This window comes from Castor canadensis, chromosome 8 (genome assembly GCF_047511655.1).
Source record: "Castor canadensis chromosome 8, mCasCan1.hap1v2, whole genome shotgun sequence".
Classification (NCBI taxonomy): Eukaryota; Metazoa; Chordata; class Mammalia; order Rodentia; family Castoridae; genus Castor; species Castor canadensis.
The window spans coordinates 21,044,838-21,067,643 of record NC_133393.1 but is presented as its reverse complement, the minus strand read 5'-3'; the positions used below and the strand labels follow the sequence as shown (position 1 = coordinate 21,067,643).

General features: G+C 38.9%; 1 protein-coding gene across 2 annotated transcripts in view; it reads right to left on the bottom strand.

The window, feature by feature from the left end:
- Nudt3 (nudix hydrolase 3) overlaps positions 1-22,806 on the bottom strand; it is an 86,758-nt gene that overhangs the window by 33,012 nt on the left and 30,940 nt on the right. For both annotated transcript variants that reach the window (XM_020164138.2, XM_074082402.1), the window contains exon 2: positions 5,979-6,089. In XM_020164138.2, coding sequence (XP_020019727.1) covers positions 5,979-6,089 — 111 coding nt within the window. The remainder of the gene's footprint in view (positions 1-5,978; positions 6,090-22,806) is intronic.

Sequence of the window (22,806 nt, the reverse complement as noted above, 5' to 3'; positions counted from 1 at the left end):
TGCATACAAGGCTTGGTTCATTTCTCCCCCCTGCCCCCACCCCCTCCCTTACCACCCACTCCGCCCCCTCCCTCTCCCCCCCACCCCCCTCAATACCCAGCAGAAACTATTTTGCCCTTATTTCTAGTTTTGTTGTAGAGAGAGTATAAGCAATAATAGGAAGGAACAAGGGTTTTTGCTGGTTGAGATAAGGATAGCTATACAGGGCATTGACTCACATTGATTTCCTGTGTGTGGGTGTTACCTTCTAGGTTAATTCTTTTTGATCTAATCTTTTCTCTAGTTCCTGTTCCCCTTTTCCTATTGGCCTCAGTTGCTTTTAAGGTATCTGCTTTAGTTTCTCTGCGTTAAGGGCAACAAATGCTAGCTAATTTTTTAGGTGTCTTACCTATCCTCACCCCTCCCTTGTGTGCTCTCGCTTTTATCATGTGCTCAAAGTCCAATCCCCGTCAGCAAGACTTTTTTTTTTGGTACTGGGATTTGAGCTCAGTACCTACACCTTTAGTCACTCCACCAGCCCTTTTTTGTGATGGTTTTTTTTTTGAGATAGGGTCTCTCAAACTATTTGCCTGGGCTGGCTTTGAACCACAATCCTCCTGATCTCTGCCTCCTGAGTAGCTACAATTACAGGTGTGAGCCACTGGCACCCAGAAGAACTTTGTAAGACTTTTAAGCCTGACAACTGAAGTTCTAAAGCAATCAAACATATTAAATTTATAAATGCAATTTGAAACATCTGAAGGTCTTCAATTAACTGTTACAGGTATTATTGAAAGGTTCCTTAGAAGTGACTACTAAAATCTATACTTACAAACTTAACACTTTTGAGCATATGAAAGAATGTATACTTTACAGAAATCATAACACTTTGAAAACTAAGTAACTCTCTCAACAAAAAAACAGTGCTTTTTGTCCCTTCAAGGAAAAAAAGTACCTATCAATACCCTCTATGAGCACATATGAATAATAAAACAATTAAAAAAAATACCCTCTATGATTCCAAGTCTAATTGTCTGTTGATGGCAAGGAACTGGAAAAACCACCTTTCCGTTCTATTTTGATGGAAGTCATTGAATTGTTTGTCTTCATAATGACATTTCTCTATAATAATAATTATTATTATTATTTTGTGGTGCTGAGGATAGAACTCAGGGCCTCATATATGCTAGGCAAGTACTCTACCACTTTAGTCTCCAACCATTCTCTAATTATTGCCTGTATAAAATTTGATTCATTTTAGAATACTTTTCATTCTAAAGTTCAAAGCAGTTCACAGACACTTCCTATCTTCCCAATAATTCTGGAATAAAATATGTGGTGTGATAATATGACTCTCCTTTGTCTGCAGGAGAAAAAAAATCTGCTCAAAGCGAGGCAGGATTCTTTAGGGTTGAGAATGGCAGGAAAGGCGTGATTTCAAGATCAGGAGTCTCTTCAAGACAGGATACTGAACAGTAGGTAAGATGCTAAATATGTGAGGTGCGTCATTTAACCACCTGTGATGCATCTTTCATTTTCCTATTTGCAAGTATTTCTTAAACTTCACTCTATTCTCCCTTGTACCTGCAAAAGGATGGTATGCAATTTCCAGGAAACACACATTAAGCAAGTGCCTACATCCACCTCTATTCCCTCACTGCACTGCCTACTGCAACTCTCTAGTTTTCTTCATCTTAGCTGTACTGTGTAATCCAGGGACAATTCAACTGTTACACTAAAAAACAACAGCAATAGTAACAAATAATATCAGCTTTCCCACAGCTGATCCTGGCACTAAGGAGGCTAAGGCCAGAATCCTGTGTTTAATCTAGCCTGGACTACATAGTGAGAGAGGGAGGAACAGGGAGGAAGGGAGGGAAGCAGGGAGTGAGGGAGAATCAGATTTCCTTAGATGTCAAATCCAAATGTGCTCTATAAAAGTAGAACTGTCAAGTTCAAACCACGACTCCCAAAACCAAGTGTAAGTACAAGGTCTCTGAACTTTTCTCTTTCTACTCTTGTAGAACAATCACTTATTTCAGGTCTGCAATAATCTGCCTGAATCCATAACTGCACAATAACTTTGTCAGCATTACTTTTGCCTTTCGGTACCTTGAAAACTACAGAAGATAACTGAATTTAAATGAAAACTATTCAGGTGAAGTCCATAACTGGCCCTACCATACTTACATCAAAGGATTCTGATGCTGATACCAGTAGGAAGGCAGTGTATAGAATTATACCTGTCCATAGAGAACTGCCTGCACCTTGCACATTCCCATCACCCCAGATGCTATAAGAGAGTGGGACTCCCATTCTGCTCCAGAGAAAAAAGAAGCTCACCCTATACTTCATCCCTCCTCCACCATCTCCCTTATGGGGAAAATCAGAATAGGACCTCTAGCACATACCCCTACCATATCCCCAAAGTCATTCCTTTATTTATTTGTTTTTTTTTGTGGTGGTTCTGGGAGTTGAACTCAGGACCTCACACTTGTTAGGCAGGCACTCTACTAGCCCTCAAACTGGGAAATTTTTTTTAATGAGTGGGCTTAAAATCATCCAGGAATCCTGTGAGAAGGCAACTTTTATGCCAGAGTTGGCTACTCTGCCGGGAAGACTCCTAGCATGCTGTACTGTTCCTTCAAATCTTAACTTTGTATTTGTATTCTTTGTGAGATATTAAGATTACTGAGGATAAAACCCAAATATGTTTTATTTATTTCCATATCCCTAGCATGTGGCCCAGGGCTAGTACAAGACGGAAGGGCATTGAGTATTTACTGAATGACCAGACAACATTCAATCAGTGAAAAAGCCATGAGAAAGGTTGGGTTCTGAAGTGGATTCTGTTACAGCTTCTCTCTCCATGGATTCAGGTCTGTCTGACTAAATCACTGACATGCTGTAGCTCAGTGCTGAATACCCTTCTCTCATGAGTGAAGCTCAGCAAATACATCTCACTTCCTTTGTAGGTTACCACAGCCAAGGAGAAGAGGATATGACCAAAGCAATTACCACTCACAGGGAATCTGGACTGGTCAAGACTTTTACCCAATTTGAGTATGTCGAGAGATAGACTAAGGGATAAGAACAGCTTACAGAATCAATGGAAGAACTGAAGAAACGACTGCAGGCCAAGGTTCTAGGAACAACTCCCCAAAACACATTGCAGAACTGGGCTGCCAAGGGAGTTTCTGCCTCTGGGATGGGTCAGGAAGCTGCCAAATAAAAGCCACCACCAAATCAGGAAGTTGACATTACAGCTGCCAATTCAGAACCGTATCTCTTCTGTCAAAAATTTGTGCCATCAAATAGGCCAGCTCCTGTCAGAACCTCCTCTGCTTCTCTCCTTGTGACTCTATCTAAAACAGTCTGTGCAGTGGTTTTTGCCGTGTTTTTTGGTTTTTTTTTTTTTGGTGTGACTGGAGTTTGAATTCAAGGCTTCAACTTGCAAAGCAGATACTCTACTACTTAAGCCACAATTCCAGTCCATTTTGGACACGGGGACTCGTGAACTATTTGCCCAGGCTGGCAAGTACATCAAGTGGTAGCTAGGGTTGCAGGCGTGAGCCATGGCCCACCTGGTTATTTGCAGGGTGTGTGTGTGGCAAGGGTAGTACTGGGGTTTGAACTCAGAGCCTTGTAGGCACTCTACCACTTGATCCATGCCCCCAGCCTTTTTTTTTTAAATGACAGGATCCTGAGAATCCCCCTACCTCAGCCTCCCAAGTGCTGGGATTACAAGCGCCAACCACCACACCCAGATCTGTGCAATGCAAGTTTCAGTCTCATCAAGGAGACTTAGTTATATGTTACAAGAGTCTGGGCAAAACACTTTCTGGGATTCTAATCTCCTTATGTCCAAAAGGGACTGAAGTGGATGTGGAGACAGCCAATCCAAGTCTAGCTCTTTCAAAGAGCACTTGTCTCCACAGCTCCAACAGGAGGAAATCTCAAAATACTAGTTTGTTCTTGTTCAATACTCTAATAGAGTAGGTTCTCAAAATCACCTGGGATCCTATTAAAATCATACAGTAGTTAAGTGGGGTGGTACATGCCTATGATCCTGCACTCAGGCTCCTGAGTTCAAGGCCAGCCTGGGCTACATAGCAAGAGCTTGTCTCAAAAAACAAAGCAAGTCAAAACAAAACAAAAACAAGACTCTGACAGAATAGATTTGAATTGAGAGTTGATATTTTCCATTTATAACATGCTCCTGGGCAACATTGATGGTGTCGGTCCACCAACCACATACTACATTGAGTAGTAATGGCCCAAGCCAGGGATTATGACTCACTGTTGGGTTTTTTCCCCCTTTTTTGGCAGTACCAGGGCTTGAACTCAGGCTCACAATTGTAAGGCAGGGCACTGTGCTGCTTAAGCCATGCCTCTAGCCCATCTTTATAAAGTTCTACTGAAACACAGCCAGCCCCATTCATTTATGCACCACATTGGCTATGGCTACTTTTGCCTACAAAGGCAGAGTTAAATACTTGTAACAGACACCATGCAAACTGCATAATGAACTTTTTCCATTCCAAAATTATACATTATCTGTTCACTCTTTAACATAATAGAATAAGCATATAATGTCACATTCCTACATAAGTAAATTTCTATCAAAATCAATGCTAAAGATTCTATCTTCTCTTACTCGTCACACTTTCAAATTGTTTTAGTTTAAAAGGCTTCTGAAAGTCAAACCATAGCCAGTGAAGCTCTGTAAGTGTGAATGTGGAGCTTCACCCTCCTTGCCAGCATGGGCATGTGAAGAAACATTGGAAGACCAGTCCTAGGAGTCTGCTGAAACCTTCTTGAGACCCCTGAGGCAAAATTATATGTCCTGTGTTTGAAGAGTGTGTAGAAGATGGAACAGGAATAGCTATGTTGTAACAAGGAGACAGACTGAAAACAAAAGCCAATGTACGAAGGATGGCAGAACAAAAAGGGAAGATTTTAATTGGGAAATACAATCATTGTTTGCAGAGATTACAGCTTAGTTATGAGTAGCAGATACATGATAAAATGAGAGAGGTATAGGCCAATGTAGGCCTGTAGGAGTTCAGAATGAGGAAAGAATTCCTTGGGTATTCCACAGGTAAGATTAGTCTAATGGGACTTTGGCAAGAGCTAGACCCAAAAGGAAATGTAGAACTTAGACTTATTCTGAGTATTATTTTATATATCCCTAGAATCAGTCTTAAATTTCCTCTAGGACAAGAAAATGGATTTTAAAAATGCTACCTATGTGTGCCAGGGCAAGTACATGGGGATGATAAAACACCACTGAGCTGTAAGTCTTAAATGAGGTAACACTAGCTTCTGCTAGTGTCACCAGAAGAGGCTATGGAGAAACATTAGCTCCTTCCTCTTGGTTTTGAATTGCAATCTGTTTCTAATTTTCCCCTAGATTGAAAGCTCTTGACTTCTGCTTATTCTGGAGTATACAATAAAAAGTATGGGCATAGTCAAGGAACTCAATCCATGTATACAGAACATAATATGATTAAATAAAATGGGAGATATTATCATTTCTAAAGCTGTTCTGGCTAACAGAAGAGTTGCTTTGGCCACTATTCCACACTATTCCACTACTCCACACAGCTAGACCCAGGAAGAACAAGGGCCTCCTCCATCTCCTCCAGAGGCCAACGAGAATGAGCCATCTACACCAATACAGACTGGCCCTCTTATTTCTTAGGGTTAATACTTGATCTTCTGTCACAGGTAACACAGGCAATGTTGGAAGCTACAAAGGACTGTCAGGTATTATTAGATATGGTCATGACAGCCTTTTTCCTGCATAGACTGCCTGATAAACACTATCAAGTCACAACCAATCACCCCCTTAAATCAAGAAGGCACGCAGTAACGACTAAATGCTCTCTGTGAGCATCAGCATGTTTACTCAGGGAGTAGTGATAAGTAAAGAACTATACAGAACAGGACAGGTTCAAGATTCAACATGCAGATGTGCCCTTTTTCTCAGTGCATACCTCCTCACAGACTTCACGGACTGCTGCCACACTTGGCTCCTCCTCTGGCTCCATGCCTCCTCCAGGGACAATCCATCGGTCTGGGTGGCGACTACTGCTCACGAGCAGCACCTGAAGTTACAGAGGTCACATAAGGGGTTAAAAATTCATAAGAATACATTCATACAGAGTTTAAACCCACAAACACTAAAGTAAGAACTACTTCTGCTTCCTTTCTCCAAGTCACTTTTTAAAGGAAGCATTCATTTCTGTGGAGAGACACTCTGCCCTTCTCTAAAGCCTGTAGAAGACAGACCTAACAAGGTGACAAAAAGACTAAAAACCTAAAACTGTTACTGGTAAGTCTGTAAGCACTAAAAGAGCTGTCCAGAAGTGAGGAGGCATTAGTTGTGGGTTATCAGCACAGTATGGCACGTTCCCACCAAGGTTCTCATTCCTGTGTGTCCCAGTTCCTGCTCTATCAGATGGCCGTAGGTTCTAAGCTCTCAGTGTACTCTAAAGCTCTCAAATTGTACTTGTAAGAAAATAACATTTATTTTTCAGTCTATGGGCTATAAATTAGTAACTGCATACAGATTCATAGATTCTCTTCCTGTAACTCCATAGTCTCCTCTTAGTATGCACACTACAGGTTTTGTAGATGAGCATCAGGAGACTCTATTGTGACAGGAAGAAAAGAGATTAACGATGAAGATAGAATTTCCAGTAACCAGAAGGCCATGGCAGCATCTGTAAGGGAATTCTGGTTACTGACCTTCCACCCTCCTGTCATCTTCCCCATCCCTTGTTGAGGTCTCCGCAACTATGGGCTCCTGGAAATTCACCCCAATGACTGAAAAAATGATGCTGTGTGAATATGTATATTAACTGGCAATACTGGCATTTGAACTCAGGGCCCCATACTTGCTAGGAGGGTACTCTACCACTTGAGCCACTCCACCAGCTCCTATGTTGTATTCTTATAAGTACTATTTTTAGAAATGTGTGTGTATACATATATATATAGATACATATAAAAGTTCTGCTTTGACTAATGTAATGCAGAATAATTTTAAGAACTCTGAAATCTACAGTAGTTTTTGTTGGTATGCATATATATTCAGTTAAAAGATACTAGAATTATAATGCAGAGGCATCATGACATTTTCCCATTATAAAAAGAGTCCTCACTGGGACTCTTACCTCAGATAATATACAAAAATTAACTCAAAATAGATCAGAAACCTAAATGTTAAGAGTTAAAGCTATAAAATACTTTAAAAAATACAGTGGTAAATCTTCATGATTTTAGATTTGGCAAGACTGCCAAATTCTTAGATATGACACCAAAAGCATGAGCAACACCATGACAAAAAGATAACTTCATCAAAATTTAACATTTTTATGCATTAAACGATGTTATCAAGAATATAAAAGGACAACCTATAGAATGGAAGAAAATACCTGTAAGTCATATATCTAATAAAGGTTTGATATCTATGTGAGCTGGGTGTGGTAGCTCATGCCTGTAATCCCAGTTACTCAGCAGGTAAAGATCAGGAGGATTATAGTTTGAGATCAGCCTGGGCAAAAAGTTAGCAAGACTCTCATCTCAGTAACAACAACAAAAAGTAGGATGAGTTGGCTCATGCCTATTGTCCCAGCTACATAGAAGCATAAGTAGGAAGATAAAGGTCCAACCTGGCCCTGGCAAAAACATGAGACCCTATCTCAAAAATAACCAAAAGCAAAAAGGGATAGAGTGTGGCTCAAGCAGTAGAGCACTTATCTAGAAGTGTGGGGCCCTGAATTCAACTCTCAGTACTGCCCAAAAAATAAATAAATAAAGGTCTGGTATCTAAAATATATAAGAACTCTTACAACTCAACAAAAACACAAACGTTTCTCCAAAGAAGATATACAGATGGCTAATAAACATGGAAAGATACTTAACATTGTTGGTCCTTAGGGAAATGCCAAGTAAAAACAAAGAGATACTTCTTCACATCCACTAATATCCAAACAAGAGGGACATGACAAGTGCTGACAAGGACATGGTAAAATCAGAACCCTTGTACACTGCTTGAATAAAAATGATTCAAGCATCCCTAGGTTTACACACAAAGAAAATAGGTGTTCAAACAAATATCTGCATGCAAATATATACAGCAGTACATTTCAAAAGAACAAGAAGGTAGAAACAACCCAAATGTCATCAATGGATGAATAAACAAAATACTTACACATACAATGGCATATTATTTGGCCACAAAAGAAACAAATTACTGATACATGTACAGCATGGATGAACCTTGAAAACACTATGCTAAAGTAAAAGAAGATACAAGCCAATCATGGTGGCACACAGCCAGTCAGTGCTACTACTTACTTCTCACTACATGGGAACACCCTTCCAGAAGGTTATTAGTTTTACACTATGTTATAAAACTAAAGTGCTATCTCCATAAAAGAAAAAGGAAATCACTGCTATACTCATTCTAACTGAGATCACTTACATTTTTAAGCATTCCTTTTAAAAGAAAAAGAAATCTGCCTGGCACCAATGGCTCACACCTGCAATCCTAGCTATTCAGGAAGCAGAGATCAGAAGGATCACAGTTTGAAATCCTATCTCAAAAATACACAACCGAAAAAGGGGCTGGCAGGGTGTCTCCAGTGATAGAGCACCTGCCTAGCAAGCATGAAGCCTTGAGTTCAAACCCCAGTACAGCCAAAAGGAAAATAAAAAAACCCAAATACAAACATGAATGTTAAGTTACAAAGTACAAAAAAAAAAAAAAAAAAGTCCTCCAAAGATGGTCCAACAATGGCCTTTAAGTTACATATAACCTACAAGTATTGAAGAAGTAGTAAAAGGATTAATCCTTTATTGCTTTGTTATATAAATGACAATATCACAAAATGTTTTTGTGGTTTCTACTTCCTCACAAAATGTTTCCCAGACATTGCAATTAAGCTATAGTGCACATGAAAAACCTTTATAGGGATATTTCAAAGCCGAGCAAAGAAAAGAAAAATCTGACATAGAGTATAACCAATCAATTTTTAAATTTCAACCTCCTGGCAGAGCCAGCACCTAGTAGGGTGCTGTTTGAATGGAACAGAACACACTGTATTTTAAAATGTGAAACAGTAATGAGTAAATCTAGAATGTGTTAACACATTCAAAGCCTATCTATATAAAGTAAGACTACCTATAATAATGAGCCTGGAAAAGCAAACCTCATTACTTTGTAGTCACACTTCAAAGCAAACACTATTATTGGTAAAATAGCTTGCCTCAGTAAGTTTCCTTGACAACCTATTGAAAATTAGCTGCAAAAAAATCCTCCCCCTCTCAAAAAAATTCCTTACTTTAGCAGAGGGTTTTTACTTCTTCCTGCCTCATAAAATACTAAGTGGTGCTTTCTGGTCACTAAATTCTTTTTCTTTTAGGGTGCTGGGATCAAAACCAGGACTTTCCACATTAAATTCTTATTCTGAAGCTTGATTTTAAAATACAAAATGCTCTAAAAAGAAAAATTAAATGGCAAAGCTCCTAAAAGATTCTGAAACTGACATATTAAGGGGAAAAAAACCCAGATTTTGTCATTTCTTCAACATTTATTAAGCACTACCATGAGCCAGGAACTGGAGGAAGAGATCAAGATCACTGTCATTTTGAGGCAGACCAACGTGGACGTATGTCAAGCCAGGTAGCAGACCTTTATGAAGTTGTAGTTATAGATTGTGCAGAGACAGATACAAAGATGCCACTCACAGACAGGCTCTTGAATTCATGATAGATATACTGGCTCTGCCAAGAGGCAGAAATCAACAGGTAGGGCAGGGACAACTTATTTTCCATATGGACAGAGAGAGAAAATCATTATATTGATTAGGGACACACGTGTGCAGTGAAAAATTAAAGAAATGTATGGGAATGATAAGCCTAATGGGAGGAGAGACAAATGTGGCAATGCTTTCTTAGGGTTTTTCCTTTAATATTGCTTACTGTTAAGTTTTTTAACGAATACAAAACCACAGTCCCTACCCTAAAGGAACTAGTGAAAGAAGGGGGAAAAAAAGTAATTATATAGGAGTATAATTATATAATCATACAAGTAAGAAGTGCTCTGATTGAAATATGCACCAGATATCACAATGGCACCAAAACCTTAACCCAGGCTTAAACCCAAGCTCAAGAAGGACATGCACTTAACAAAAAAAATCTTTGCCTGCTATGTGACCATGGAAGTGGAACACAAAAACAAGGTGGTTAGAGAAATTTAAGGTCAGGTGACTGGTCACATTCCAGTAACTGTGGCAGAGACCAGAATGCTCACCAGACATTCCACATGCTTCCATTCCCCCTTGCTGTTAAGGTAGGGTCATGTGACAAGAATGGCTAACAAAATGTGGGAAGAAACATGTGTCATTGTGGGTGGAGGCAGTGAGAAGGTGGTCTTGTTTTCCTCCATCTCTGTCATAGTACCCAAGAACACTGTGAATTTCAGTTGGTACAGCTATAAGCCCAGGCCCCAAATGAAGAGTTTCAGAGCCTCTGAAAACCCATGACTGACAGACACTTCAAGGAGTAAAACTCTAGTTATCCTTATCTCAACTACCAAAAACCCTTGGTCCTTCCTATTATTGCTTATACTCTTACTTCAACAAAATTAGAAATAAGGGCAAAATAGTTTCTGCCAGGTAACGAGGGGGTGGGGGACAGGGAGGGGGTGGGGGAAGGGGGGAGAAATGACCCAAACATTGTATGCACATATGAATAAAATAAAAATTAAAAAAAAAAGGAGTAAAACTCTGTTGAGTTAAAACAATGAGATTTCAGAGCAAATTTGTTACTGCATTTTAACCGAGCTTACCCTGATTACCAAGAGGTCAGTGAAATGTCGAAGGATCTGTTGAATGGCACATACTTAATCACAGAGGCAAAGGCCTGACCCACGTAAGTGGCCAATAAGTGTTTGCTAAGAAAATGAAAGAATGAATCAATTGCTGAGTGAACAAATAATTACTTTTAAAAAAGGAATACAGAAAGACTAGGCAACAAGGCAGGGCCCAATTATAAAGAGTTTAGATTGCTGGTAGCTGGTGGCTCACACCTGCAATCCTAGCTAGAGCTACGTGGAAGGCTGAAAATGGCAGTTCAAGACCAGTCCCGGCACAAAAAAGATCACAAGACTCCATTTTAATGGAAAAAACTTGGGTGTCATTCCAGCGATGGTAAGAGGCATAAAATAGGAGGACTGTGGTCTAGGCTGGCTTGGGCCTGCCTAGGCAAAAAAGCAAGATTCTATCTCCAAAATAACCAGAGCAAGGAGGGATGGTGGTGTGGTTCAAGTGGTAGAGTGCCTACCAAGCAAGGGCAAATTCCTGAGTTCAAACCACAGTACCAAGTGTGTGGGGGTATTTGGATTGTGGACTGGGGGCATGACTCAAAGCCCAGGCAAAAATTTGAGACCCACTCTGAGAAATAACTAAAGCAAAAAGGCTGACGGTATGCCTCAAGTGGGAAAATGCTTGTCTGGCAAGCTGAGGCCCTGAGTTCAATCCTCAGGACAGAGGGAAGGAAAAAAAAAAAAAAAGAGTTTGGATTGAAACCTAAGTCACTGAAGTTGCTGAAGAAATGACAAAACTCAATGTGGGTTTTAGAAAGGTCACTTTGACTTGGGCTTGAGATGGGAGAGACCTGATGGAGGTTTCCACAGTAATTCAGGTTGAGAAATAAGAATAGGAGGAGTGGGAGTTGAAAGGAAGTGACAGGTTTCCAGACATACAGAAGAATTTACAGGATTAGGTGACTGCCAGGATATGGGAGTATGACTCCCTGGATGTGGGCTGGCTCAATGGTGGAGCTGCCCTCCAAGGAGACTGTGGAGGGGTCTGAGGAAGATAGAATCACAGAAGGAGATGGGAAATCATCCTCTGAACAAGTGACACTGAGGGTTTAGTGAGGTATCTAATACATATTTCTAGTAGAAAGTATTTCTAGTGGGAAACCATATAAATGTGGGACTAGAGGTAAGATAAGAAAAGGAGACAAGGGATTTGAGAAACAATGGTTTAAGAACCCTCCAGCCAGGATGAGGTTAACACAAAGCAGAATATATGCATTTGCAAAGTTCTGGCTAGAGGAGCTGTCCCCATTCCCCCCTACCCACCCTCCACTTCTCTTGGTGTCAGGCAAGTTTCCATTTCCATTGTCAAGGGTATAGTGGTAGAGAGAGGACAATAGGATTACATGTATTCCAGACACCCTAGGTTAAAGTTCTGGAAATATTTTCCTTGAAGAAATTAGACTATGATGATAATCTACACCATGGGAGATCCTGATTAACAAACTATACAGTTTAAACACATTTCCAGAGAATGACATGCAGTAATATACCTAACATGATCTTGTTTCCAACAATAAAATGCCCTGGTACTCAACAGCCTCTCAGCACTGTTATTACTGCCAAAGAGCTCTGCAGGGGCCCAGGTGGCACAAGGGCTACATACCCTTGGCAGAGACCAGAATGCTACCAGACAGTCCATGTGCTTTCCACTTCCATTGCTATGCTATCAAATAGGTGCTATGTTCTGCAAGTTGCTTCTACAAATGAGCCCTTTTTCATCATTTACGTGTTCCTTCTTAAAAAAAAAAAAAAGACCAACATAAAAGTGAGTAATGATTTTCACTTGCTTGTACTACAAATAAATGGATGTTTGGGTTTGTTTGGAAGAGGGGGGCAATACTAAGGTTTAAATTGAAGACTTCACCCTTGCTAGGCAAGTACTCTACCATTTGAGCCATGCCCCCAGTCCTTTTTTGCTTTAATTATTTTTTGGATAGGGTCTCATGTTTTTGCCCATGTCTGGCCAGTCTCAGACCATGATATTCCTACCTATGTCTTCTGGAATCACAGGTGCACACCACCATGCTTGGCTTGTTAGTTGAGATGATATTTTGCTAACTTTTTGCCCAGGCTGGTATTGAATCACAATCTTCTCAGTCTCCACCTCCCAAGAACTGGTATTATGAGACACATGCCAATAACCCCCACGCAAATGAAAGTTTACTAGTTTTTATGAAGGTTTTAAAGACCAGCTGCTGTGACTTCTTGGGTACAATAACCCTATAAAATATTTAGAGCATGAGTAAAGCTGATGTGAAATAACTTGCTGAAAGTAAATCAGTAAGTTATCACAGGGCCAAGCATTAGTAGTTTCAGTTCCTCAAGTTTAAAGCCATTTTATAATTCTTAAAATTTTAAAGATTTTAAGATTCCATTCTTCAGTGTAGTCCCCAGGGTATGGGGCATCATACTAAACAATGGTTTAACTGGCAGTGCTGAGGAGGTAGCATGTCACTTTAAGACCTTGTATACAGCTTGGGTATTTTAGAAGAAACATTTAAGACTTTTATAATTGGCCAGGAAGAATGACAAGCATTATTTGCTAGGAAATTTCTGAAAGCCAAATGCAGTGAATGAAATGTTTAAAATGCTCCAGTTTCTTGAGATCACTAAAGTGATGTTCTCTATTCAGAGAACAGCATTCCTGACATCCATAAACTGCATTACTTCCCACACACAGACCTAGAGCTATAAGAATACAATGTAAAACCCAGGTCATTATTAATGAGCCAAGCCACATACTCAATATCCTCCAAAATGCAGGTTCATATAGAAGACATTCACTATAAACTCAAAGGCAGGTGTTATATCCCCCAAATAGCATCAATCTATTAAATACATTTCAACCTAGTTTTAAGATGTCAAAAGTTTAAACTACAAGTATATGTTTATGTTACCTACTTTGTGGACCTGGGTGACCAGTCTACTTCTACAAATAGTCATACAAGTGCAAAGAAAAAAAAATTTGTTCCTCTAGACTTTAGCTTTTTCAATTTTAAAATGAAGCAGTCCAAGGAATCTCAAAAATCCTTTCAGCCTGGCCAGGTGCTGCTAGCTCACACCTGTAATCCTAGTTACTCAGGAGGCAGAGATTAGGAGGATCGAGGTCCGAAGCCAGCCCTGGGCAAACAGTTATAGTGAGACCCTATTTCAAAAAAAACCCATTACAATAAAGGGCTGAGGTACAGGCCCCGAGTTCAAATCCCAGCACCACACACAAAAAAATCCTTTCAGCCTAACAGTCTATCATTCTAAATTTGCACAGGGACATGGGTCTAGAATTGGGTTTTTTAATTCCATTCTTTTTAAAAAATTTATTTTTCACTGAAAATAAATAAAACACACTGTACATAGTTACAAGAATACAGTGAAAAGCAAGCAGTCCATCTGACTTCTGTCTCCAGAGTACTACTTTTTTTTTTGTTTTTTTTTTTTGTGGTACTAGGGCTTGAACTCAGGGCCTACACCTTGAGCCACTCCACCAGCCCTTTTTTATGTTAGGTATTTTCGAGATAGGGTCTGGTGGAATTAATTGCCCAGGGCTGGCTTCAAATCGCAATTCTCTGAACTCTGCCTCCTGAGTAGCTGGGATTACAGGCGTGAGCCACCGGCACCAGGCTCTCCAGAGTACTTCTTGTTAAGATTTCTTGGGACATACAGCATGTAAGTATAAACAAATCAGTCAATCTATAGATAGATATTTTCCTTCTTCTTTGTTAATCCCAATAGTAACCCATCAAATATATCTTTCTACTTACTTTTTCACATAAATCATGGAGATATTACATCAATACATACCGAAGAGCTTCCTGTTTCTTTTTTTCTTCAATTTATTTTTGAGATGGGGTCTTGCTATGTTGCCCTGGACTCAAGGATCTTCCCACTTCACCCTAGCTACTATAAGCACACCCACACCCAACTCTTTCTTTTTTAAATAACTATGTAATCATTAAAAAAATTTATTTATTATGGAAAAATTCCAATATACACAGAAGTAGAGAAGATATAATGAATTCCCAAGTTGTCACCTAGCTTCAATAACTATCAATGTTTTCTGCTGTTTTATTTACCCATACCTCATACCCCCTCACACACCCATATTAGTAAATTCCAGACATCAATATATTTGTACCACTAAATACTTCAATTATATTTCAATAACAGATTAGAACTTTAAAAAAATATAAGCACAATGTCATTATTACACTTAGCAAAACTGACAGTTCCTTACTATCTTTAAAAAGCAGGCTAAAAAATAAAAATATAAAAAAAACAGGCCAAATTCAAATTTTCCCAGTTGCTAACACAAACATTTTTATAATTGCTTATTTATAAAATTGGTTGTTTTACAATTGGGTTTCTCTGAAGATCTAAACCAGATAGGGCTCTTAAGTTTTATTTCTAAAGCAGTTTCTCCTCCTTACCCTTTCTTTTCAAGTCATGGCTCCTCTATCCCTCTTTATATCCTATAAAGGATAGTTAGATCTTGAAGTTTGATAGGGTTGGGATTTGTTCATTTTGGCAGAAAATAAAAAACAAAACAAAACTTAATTGAAGGTGTTCAGTATGGCTAAGAGGCAAACAAACTGATTTTCCTGAAAAACACTGATTCCTTATTTGGGCCCCAAAATGAAGTACAAACAGGAGAAACTTGGCATCCCTACCTCCATTTTTTTAATCTATCTTTGCTCTAAGCCATTCTCTTTGCAATCACTATGGATTCCAGAAAGAGCTAATAACATCTTTATGACAAGGGACCGAAACTTCCTATAAGCAACAGTGGAGACTTGCAGGACAGACCACTCTTCCAAATGATGACAATTACCTATAATGATGAGGCTGCACCTTGGAGCAGGAGCAATCATCTCACTGGAACCAGCTTGCTCCCCTCAAGTGATGACAGCAATAATATCTTCTCTGGAACCCCTTTGGGAACCCACAGACTGAGATAATGGTCAACCAGAACACACCTGTGACTGGGACTGTTTAACTATACATACCTTAGTTCCCTGCCCCCAGTTCTTTTGTCTACTTAAACCTATATAGCTCATGTCTGTACCCCAAAGATGGCTGAGGATGGGCTAAGTGCTTACCCTGCCTCTTCCCACGGCATGTCTTGAGCAGTGTAACAAACCTTCTTTCTCCGCCTTCACCATGCCTCTTTAATTGGCGTTTAGGGGCAGGTGGCCGGAACTGGTTTGTGGAATCTCAGCTTTTTGGGCCTTGGGTCCAAAACTTCAGTTTCAGGTCCAACAGCATCACAATGGGAGATACATAAAACTGACGTCACTTTATGTGATGTGAAGTGAAAATGGCTTCTAGTGTTGTCACACGATCTAGTCATTAGAGTTCACCATTAGTCTTTCATTTAATGGTTTTAGAATTACTAATTACAGCTTTCTATGTTCATGATTTCGACAGAGAATGCAAGTAGTATCTTCTAATTCTACTGCCCCTTCTCCAGCAAGTACAATTTCTCCAATTACGACTAAGCTGAGACATACTGCCCATAGGCCTCCCACCTAGGTTCTACTAGTAATGTTTAACCTATCTTGCTTTATCCCATGTATTTTTTTGACATAAATCTTTAGTTTTGGATAGTTTCCTTTTTTGTTGATGTCAGGTTCATTGTAAGCATTTCCTGCCTCAGATCAGAATTCAGCCATTTCTCCCAGGAGCCCTGGTTCCTTTCAGTGGGAAATGGCATTTAGAAATCTCAATTTAGGCATGTTTAGGAGTTGTGTTGTTATTGCTTCTAAGCCTTTTCAACAACAGGAAGTACTGAGAGAAGGAAAAATAATAAAGAGAAAAATAAATTATGGGTTATACTGACATTTTCCATTCTGATTTAAAGTTACTAGGCTTTTACTTTCCGGGTTAAGTGCTTACATTTCTTTTACCCTGAAAATTACATTAAGGTGATTATTTGACATATATTATTCAACAGTTTCAAATTAATAGTACTATTAACCATAAAACATGTACAGTTTAAAATATCTTTGTAGTTCTTAGCTTGAGAAGAGACTGTTTTAAGATCACATGAAAGATTAATGTTCTATCTAATTATGCCACAGCTTGTTACAGATTCAAATTCATTTACTTCCATTTGTTTTTCATTTTTAGGAACCACACATTGCTACTCAAAGTGTAACATATTGTGAATTACACAGGCTGTCAGGGCATAATTTGATGAATCTAACACAATCACCTGAACCCACATCCCACCCATTTTCATCTCCCTGGAGTTCCTTGTGCCTCTTTCCTGTCAATGTGCCCAACCCAGAGGTAATCTCTGTTGGATTTGTACTAATAAAGATTAAATGAAACCATGCAGTAACTGCTGGGAATTTTATTATATGGCTGTACCGTAATCTATTAACTCGCCCTCCTGATGGACACTTTAGGCATTTCCAATCTTCTGCTATTCAAACAAAGTTACAAAAAATAGCCTTATATGTGAACCACTTTCCGTATGTGAATACTGATGGAGTCCTTAATTAATATTCACTGAACACCTACTAGGTGCCAATCACTGCTATAGGTGTTGAGGATATAGCAATGAGCAAAACCAAAGGGCCTGCTTACTGTGCAACAATCTAGTGGTAGAAGACAGACAATTAAGTTAACAAAAATAACGTTAGCTGATGGTAAGTACCTGGGATTTTGGTTGTTTACTTTTTTTTTTGTGGTGCTGGAGATTAAATTTAGGGCTACTGCATGGTAGGCATGGTCATAGGTACCAATAAGAAAAATAGGTAGGCTGGATGCCAGTGGCACCTGTAATCCGAGATACTCAGTAGGCAGAGATCAGGAGGATCGAGGTTCAAAGCCAGCCTGGGCAAATAGTTTGAGACCTTATCTTGAAAACAAAACAAGCAAACAAACAAAAGGGCTGATAGAATGGCTCGCTCAAGGTGTAGGCCTTGTGTTCAAACCCCAGTACCGCAAACAAACAAACAAAACCGTCCACTGGCTTTGGCAGCACAGAGGTCATCTATATTGTTATAAGGGTAGTTTCCTTATAAAATCTAAGACAGGAACTGCTATGTCAAAGACAGGAACTACATTTTGTAACTAATAAATATTGATGCTTTGCCTTCCATGCAGCTTGTACCAGCTTTTTATATGCCTATCAGTAGCACATGAGTATTGTTTAACTTTTTGACATTTGCTAATCTGACAGGTGAAATACAGCATCTCACTTCTCAGTTAATTTGCACTTCTCTTATTACAAGAGGAATCTGACATCTTTCACATATTTAAGAGTCACTTGTGTTTCCTCTTCATATTTTTTGTTCTACAAAAGTAGAATAAAAATTGAGGCATTGATCTTTTTATAGAAGATCAACAAGAAGAACTTTATATAAATAAATTAGCACAGTGATAGGTTGCTGATTAGGCTTTGTGGATTTGCCATGTGAAATTTTATGATTCTTTATTTTTCTGCCACCCTGGTGAATATTTATTGTTTACTGGCACTTCATCATGGCTTTATTTTACATTTCTTTGATCAGTAAGGTTGAGTTTTTTGTTTTGCTTTGTTTTTTAGAGACAGGGTCTCATTATGTAGCCCAAGCTGGCCTCAAACTCCCAATCTTCCTGCCTCAGCCTCCTGAGTACTGGGATTTCAAGTGTGCACCACCATGCCCAGCTGAGTTGCATACTTTTAAGTGCTTTCTGGCCATTAGGGTTTTCTCTTTTATCAACAGCCAGATCAAGTCTGGGGCCCATTTTTCTACTTTGTTGTCTTTTTCTGATTGGTTTGTAGGAGTTCTTTATAGTCTTGTTTTGTGGTGCAAATATTTTCTCCCATTTTAAAAAAATTGGTTTTTTTCATTTATTTTATCTTTTAATGAATGTATTATTAATTTTTATGAAGACAAATGTTTTTCCTGTGGTTGACATTTTTCTGTTTCTTATATAAAGTATCCTCCCCCACCTTAAGGTCATAAAGATCTTCCCTAATCAAGGTTGGCAAACTTTCTGCGTAAAGAGCCATAAGTAGGGGGCTGGTGGAGTGGCTCAAGTGGGAGAGCACCTTCCTGAGTTCAAACCCCAGTACCACCAAAAACAAAAAGTCATTAAGTATTATCAGATTGGTGGGCTTCATCAAAACTACTCAAGTCTGCCACTGTAAGATCTAAACAGTTAGAAATGATACATTAAAAAGGGGGGTAGGGAAGGCTGTTTAAGTAAAACTTTATAAAAACAGACAATAGTTTGCCATGCCAGTTTCTCTATCCTATATTATACCCTATTAAAATTTTTTGTTTTAAATTGATCAATACTAATTGCACATATTTATGGAGTAGAGTGTGATATATGAATACATGCATATAATGTCTTATGTTATTTTTGATGCTTTTTTTGGTAGTACTGGGGTTTGAACTCAGGTGTTATACAACTTAAGTCACACCCCAGCCCTTTTTGTTTTAGTCATTTTTCAGACAGGGTTTCATTTTTTGCCCAGGGCTGTCCTTGGACTGCGATCCTCCTTATCTACTTCCAGACTAGCTGGGATTACACATGTATACCACCACAACCAGCATGTTTGTTGAGATGGGGGTTTCATTAACTTTTTGCCTAGGATGGCCTTGACCAGTGATCCTCCAGATGTCTTCCTGAGTGGATGGAATTACAGGCATAAGGTACTACACTGAGACAATGGATTTTTTTTTTTTTGGTGGTACTGGGGGTTTGAACTCAGGGCCTCACTCTTTCTAGGCAGATATTTCAGCCATACACCAGCCCTTAAATGGTATTTTTAAAGTTCTAATTTCTATTTGCTACTTATACACAAATACATTTGATGTGTGTATGTTTACACTTTATCCTGTGCTACACTTATTTCACTTCTTTTTTTGGTGGCACTGGGGTTTGAACTCAGGGCTTCGTGCTTACTAGGTAGGCACTCAACTACTTGAGCACTCCACTAGCTCTTATTTCACTTATTAGTTTAATAGCTTTTGGTAGACTCCTTAGGACTCTCTATACGTCATTTGCAAACATAGTTTTACTTCTCTAATTTATGTCTATTTTATTTCTAATTCTTGCCTTACTTTACTGGTGATGACTAAGAATGATGAATACAATGGTGCATTATCACAAGAAGTTATAGAAAAAAAACCAGGTAGCAGGTCAAGAGTGGCAGGTGCAAGACACTCAGTTTGAACCCCAGTACTGAAAAAAAAAAAAAAAGAGGAAAGAAACAAAGCTCTCTCAAAAAATCGGGTAACAACTACATTAAGATTGAGAATTCCTGGATTGTGTGCTGGTGGGTGTGGCTCAAGTGGCAGAGTGCTTGCCTAACATAAAAATCCTCAGTGTGGAAGGGGAAAAAAAAAGAAAAGAAAAGAAAAAGAAGTCTATTACAGGAGTCATAAGAGACTGATAATGCTGGTTGCCCATGGGAAACAAAACTAGGTGGCCAGAGAAACAAACAGGGAAGATTTTCACTGTATCCTGCTTATGCCATTTGAATTCTGAACCATGTAAATGTAGCACCCACTCAAAAATAAATAAAGTTCATCTCTTTTCTTTCGGAGCAAGGGTCTTGCTATGTAGCTCAGACTGGTCTCAAACTTACGATTCTCCTGCCTTAGACCCCAGAGTGCTGGGACTACACACCCAGGCAATAAAGTTAATCTTAAAAGGACCAAAAACAGAATAGTTTTGAATCTTCTGCAAACCATGTCCAAAAACACTGCCATCATTCCAAATTTCCTGTATATGAGAATTTCCTCAATAAATGCCCCATTCAGAGAACGTCTATTTCTCGACTAACATATATGTGTTCTTTTACCCACTGTTAAGTCCTATCACCTTTTCCTCTTTTTAGCTAACTCATAAGAGACCTAGATTTAGTGGACAACTGACCATTTTTGGAACATTTTTTCCACTTTTTTTTTTAAATCTTTAGCTGATTTGCTCATATATTTTTAACAAAAGCCCTTACAAATCTTTTCTTAAAGGAAATCAAGGTTATAAATTATAAATTATTCTTGACATTCCTTTCCTAACCTTTAAGAAGTCAAAACAAAAATGATACTAACCTACACTGGAAAAGAATCATTACTGAACAATTAGTTTGTCCACATTCTTGTAGTGTCTCCTAAATTTCTTTCAATTGTACTTCAAAGCATTTGGAGGATGAAATACTCTCCCAACACCCACCCAATGAAGCATGTGCAAAACAAAGCTTTCCATCCATGCAATTATGATGTCTTAAGGTGCCATTTCATAACAGACCATCCTAAAAGGAAAACTATTTTTTTTTTTTGCGGTACCAGGGCTTGAACTCAGGACCTACACTTTGAGCCACTTCACCAGTCCTTTTTGTGTTAGGTATTTTCAAGATAGGGTCTCCTGAACTATTTGTCTGAACTGGCTTCAAACCACGATCCTCCTGACCTCTGCCTCCTGAATATCTAGGATTACAGGTGTGAGCCACCAGCTCTCAGCTCTAAAAGGAAAACTTTTAAGTGAATACTTAGTAAAATATTGTGATCTTAAAACAAATTTTTTAAATTGAGGTGAAATGCACATACAATTAGCTACTTTATATGATCACAATGGTACACAATTGATATACCACAGTGTATCGTGTTGCTCAGCTATGATGTTCGGTAAGTTTTGGTTATTCAATGTATTTTATTTTTAAATGCATTTTTAACCTGTAATAGTTTTTACTTACAATGAGTTTATCAGGATGCAACCCCATCATAAGTCAAGGAATATTTCTAAATGAAATATGCAGAATTGTGAACCATAGACACAGGACAGACTGATGGTTGCCTGGGAGTGACTGCCTGCTTACAGGGTATGAGGTTTTATTTTGGGTAATAAAAGTATTTTGGCAGCAGGTAAATGTAGTGGTTTCACAGCACTATGAGCGCACTTAATGTACTGGCTATCAAGAGAATGAAAAGAGAAGGCACAGACAATAAGAAAATATTTGCAAAAGACACATCTGATGAAGGACTTTACTAAGATATACCAAAAAAAAATCTTAAAATCCATAAACAACCTTATTTAACATGGGCAAAAGATCTGACCACAAACCTCATAAAAGAATGGATACAGGTGGTAAGCAAGCATTATGAGGAGATATTCTACATCATTATGTCATCAGGGGAGAGTTAACAAAAATGAGACACTACTAAATACCTCTTACGAAGGCCAAAATCCAGACCACTAATGACAACAAATACTGGTGAGGTTGTGGAGCAACCACAGCTCTCATTCGTTGCTGATGAGAATGCAGGCGCTTTCAAACAGCTGCACTGGCAAACAATCTGGCAATTTCTCACAGGCTAAGCATACTTTTGCCACATGATTCAGCAATTATATTTCTTGGTATTTACCCAAAGGAGCTGAAAACTTATGTTAACACAAAAACCTGTACACAGAACTGTTTACAGCAGTTTTATTAATAATAGCCCAAACTTAGAGGCAATCAATATGCCTAAGGTTAGAGTCTTGTCATTTAAGTCTAAGAACCAAATTCAGCAGCAGTGAGAGATTAGGAAGTCTTGGGAGTGGGAAAAGAGGGTCCAAAATAAATGCATTAAGTGCAGTTAAGTCAGAATTCTGATCAGCACATATTTTTAGTAATTTCATTGCAACAGTTACAGTTTTTGCTTTTATCACTCACCTTCCTCACCCTGAATCCCTGACCCCAGTCGAAAGGAACTGCCTCTCTGTACCATGGTTCATTTGTGGGTGGGTGTGATGGTGGTATAGTTTAAGAACAGCAGAAAGGAAAAGAACAAAGATATTACTGGTTTCCTCCTATAATCTGTTTTCCCTTTATCAAGGACAAACTTTTTTTTTTTATTCATATGTGCATACAAGGCTTGGGTCATTTCTCCCTCCTGCCCCCACCCCCTCCCTTACCACCCACTCTGCACCCTCCCTCTCCCCCCAACCCC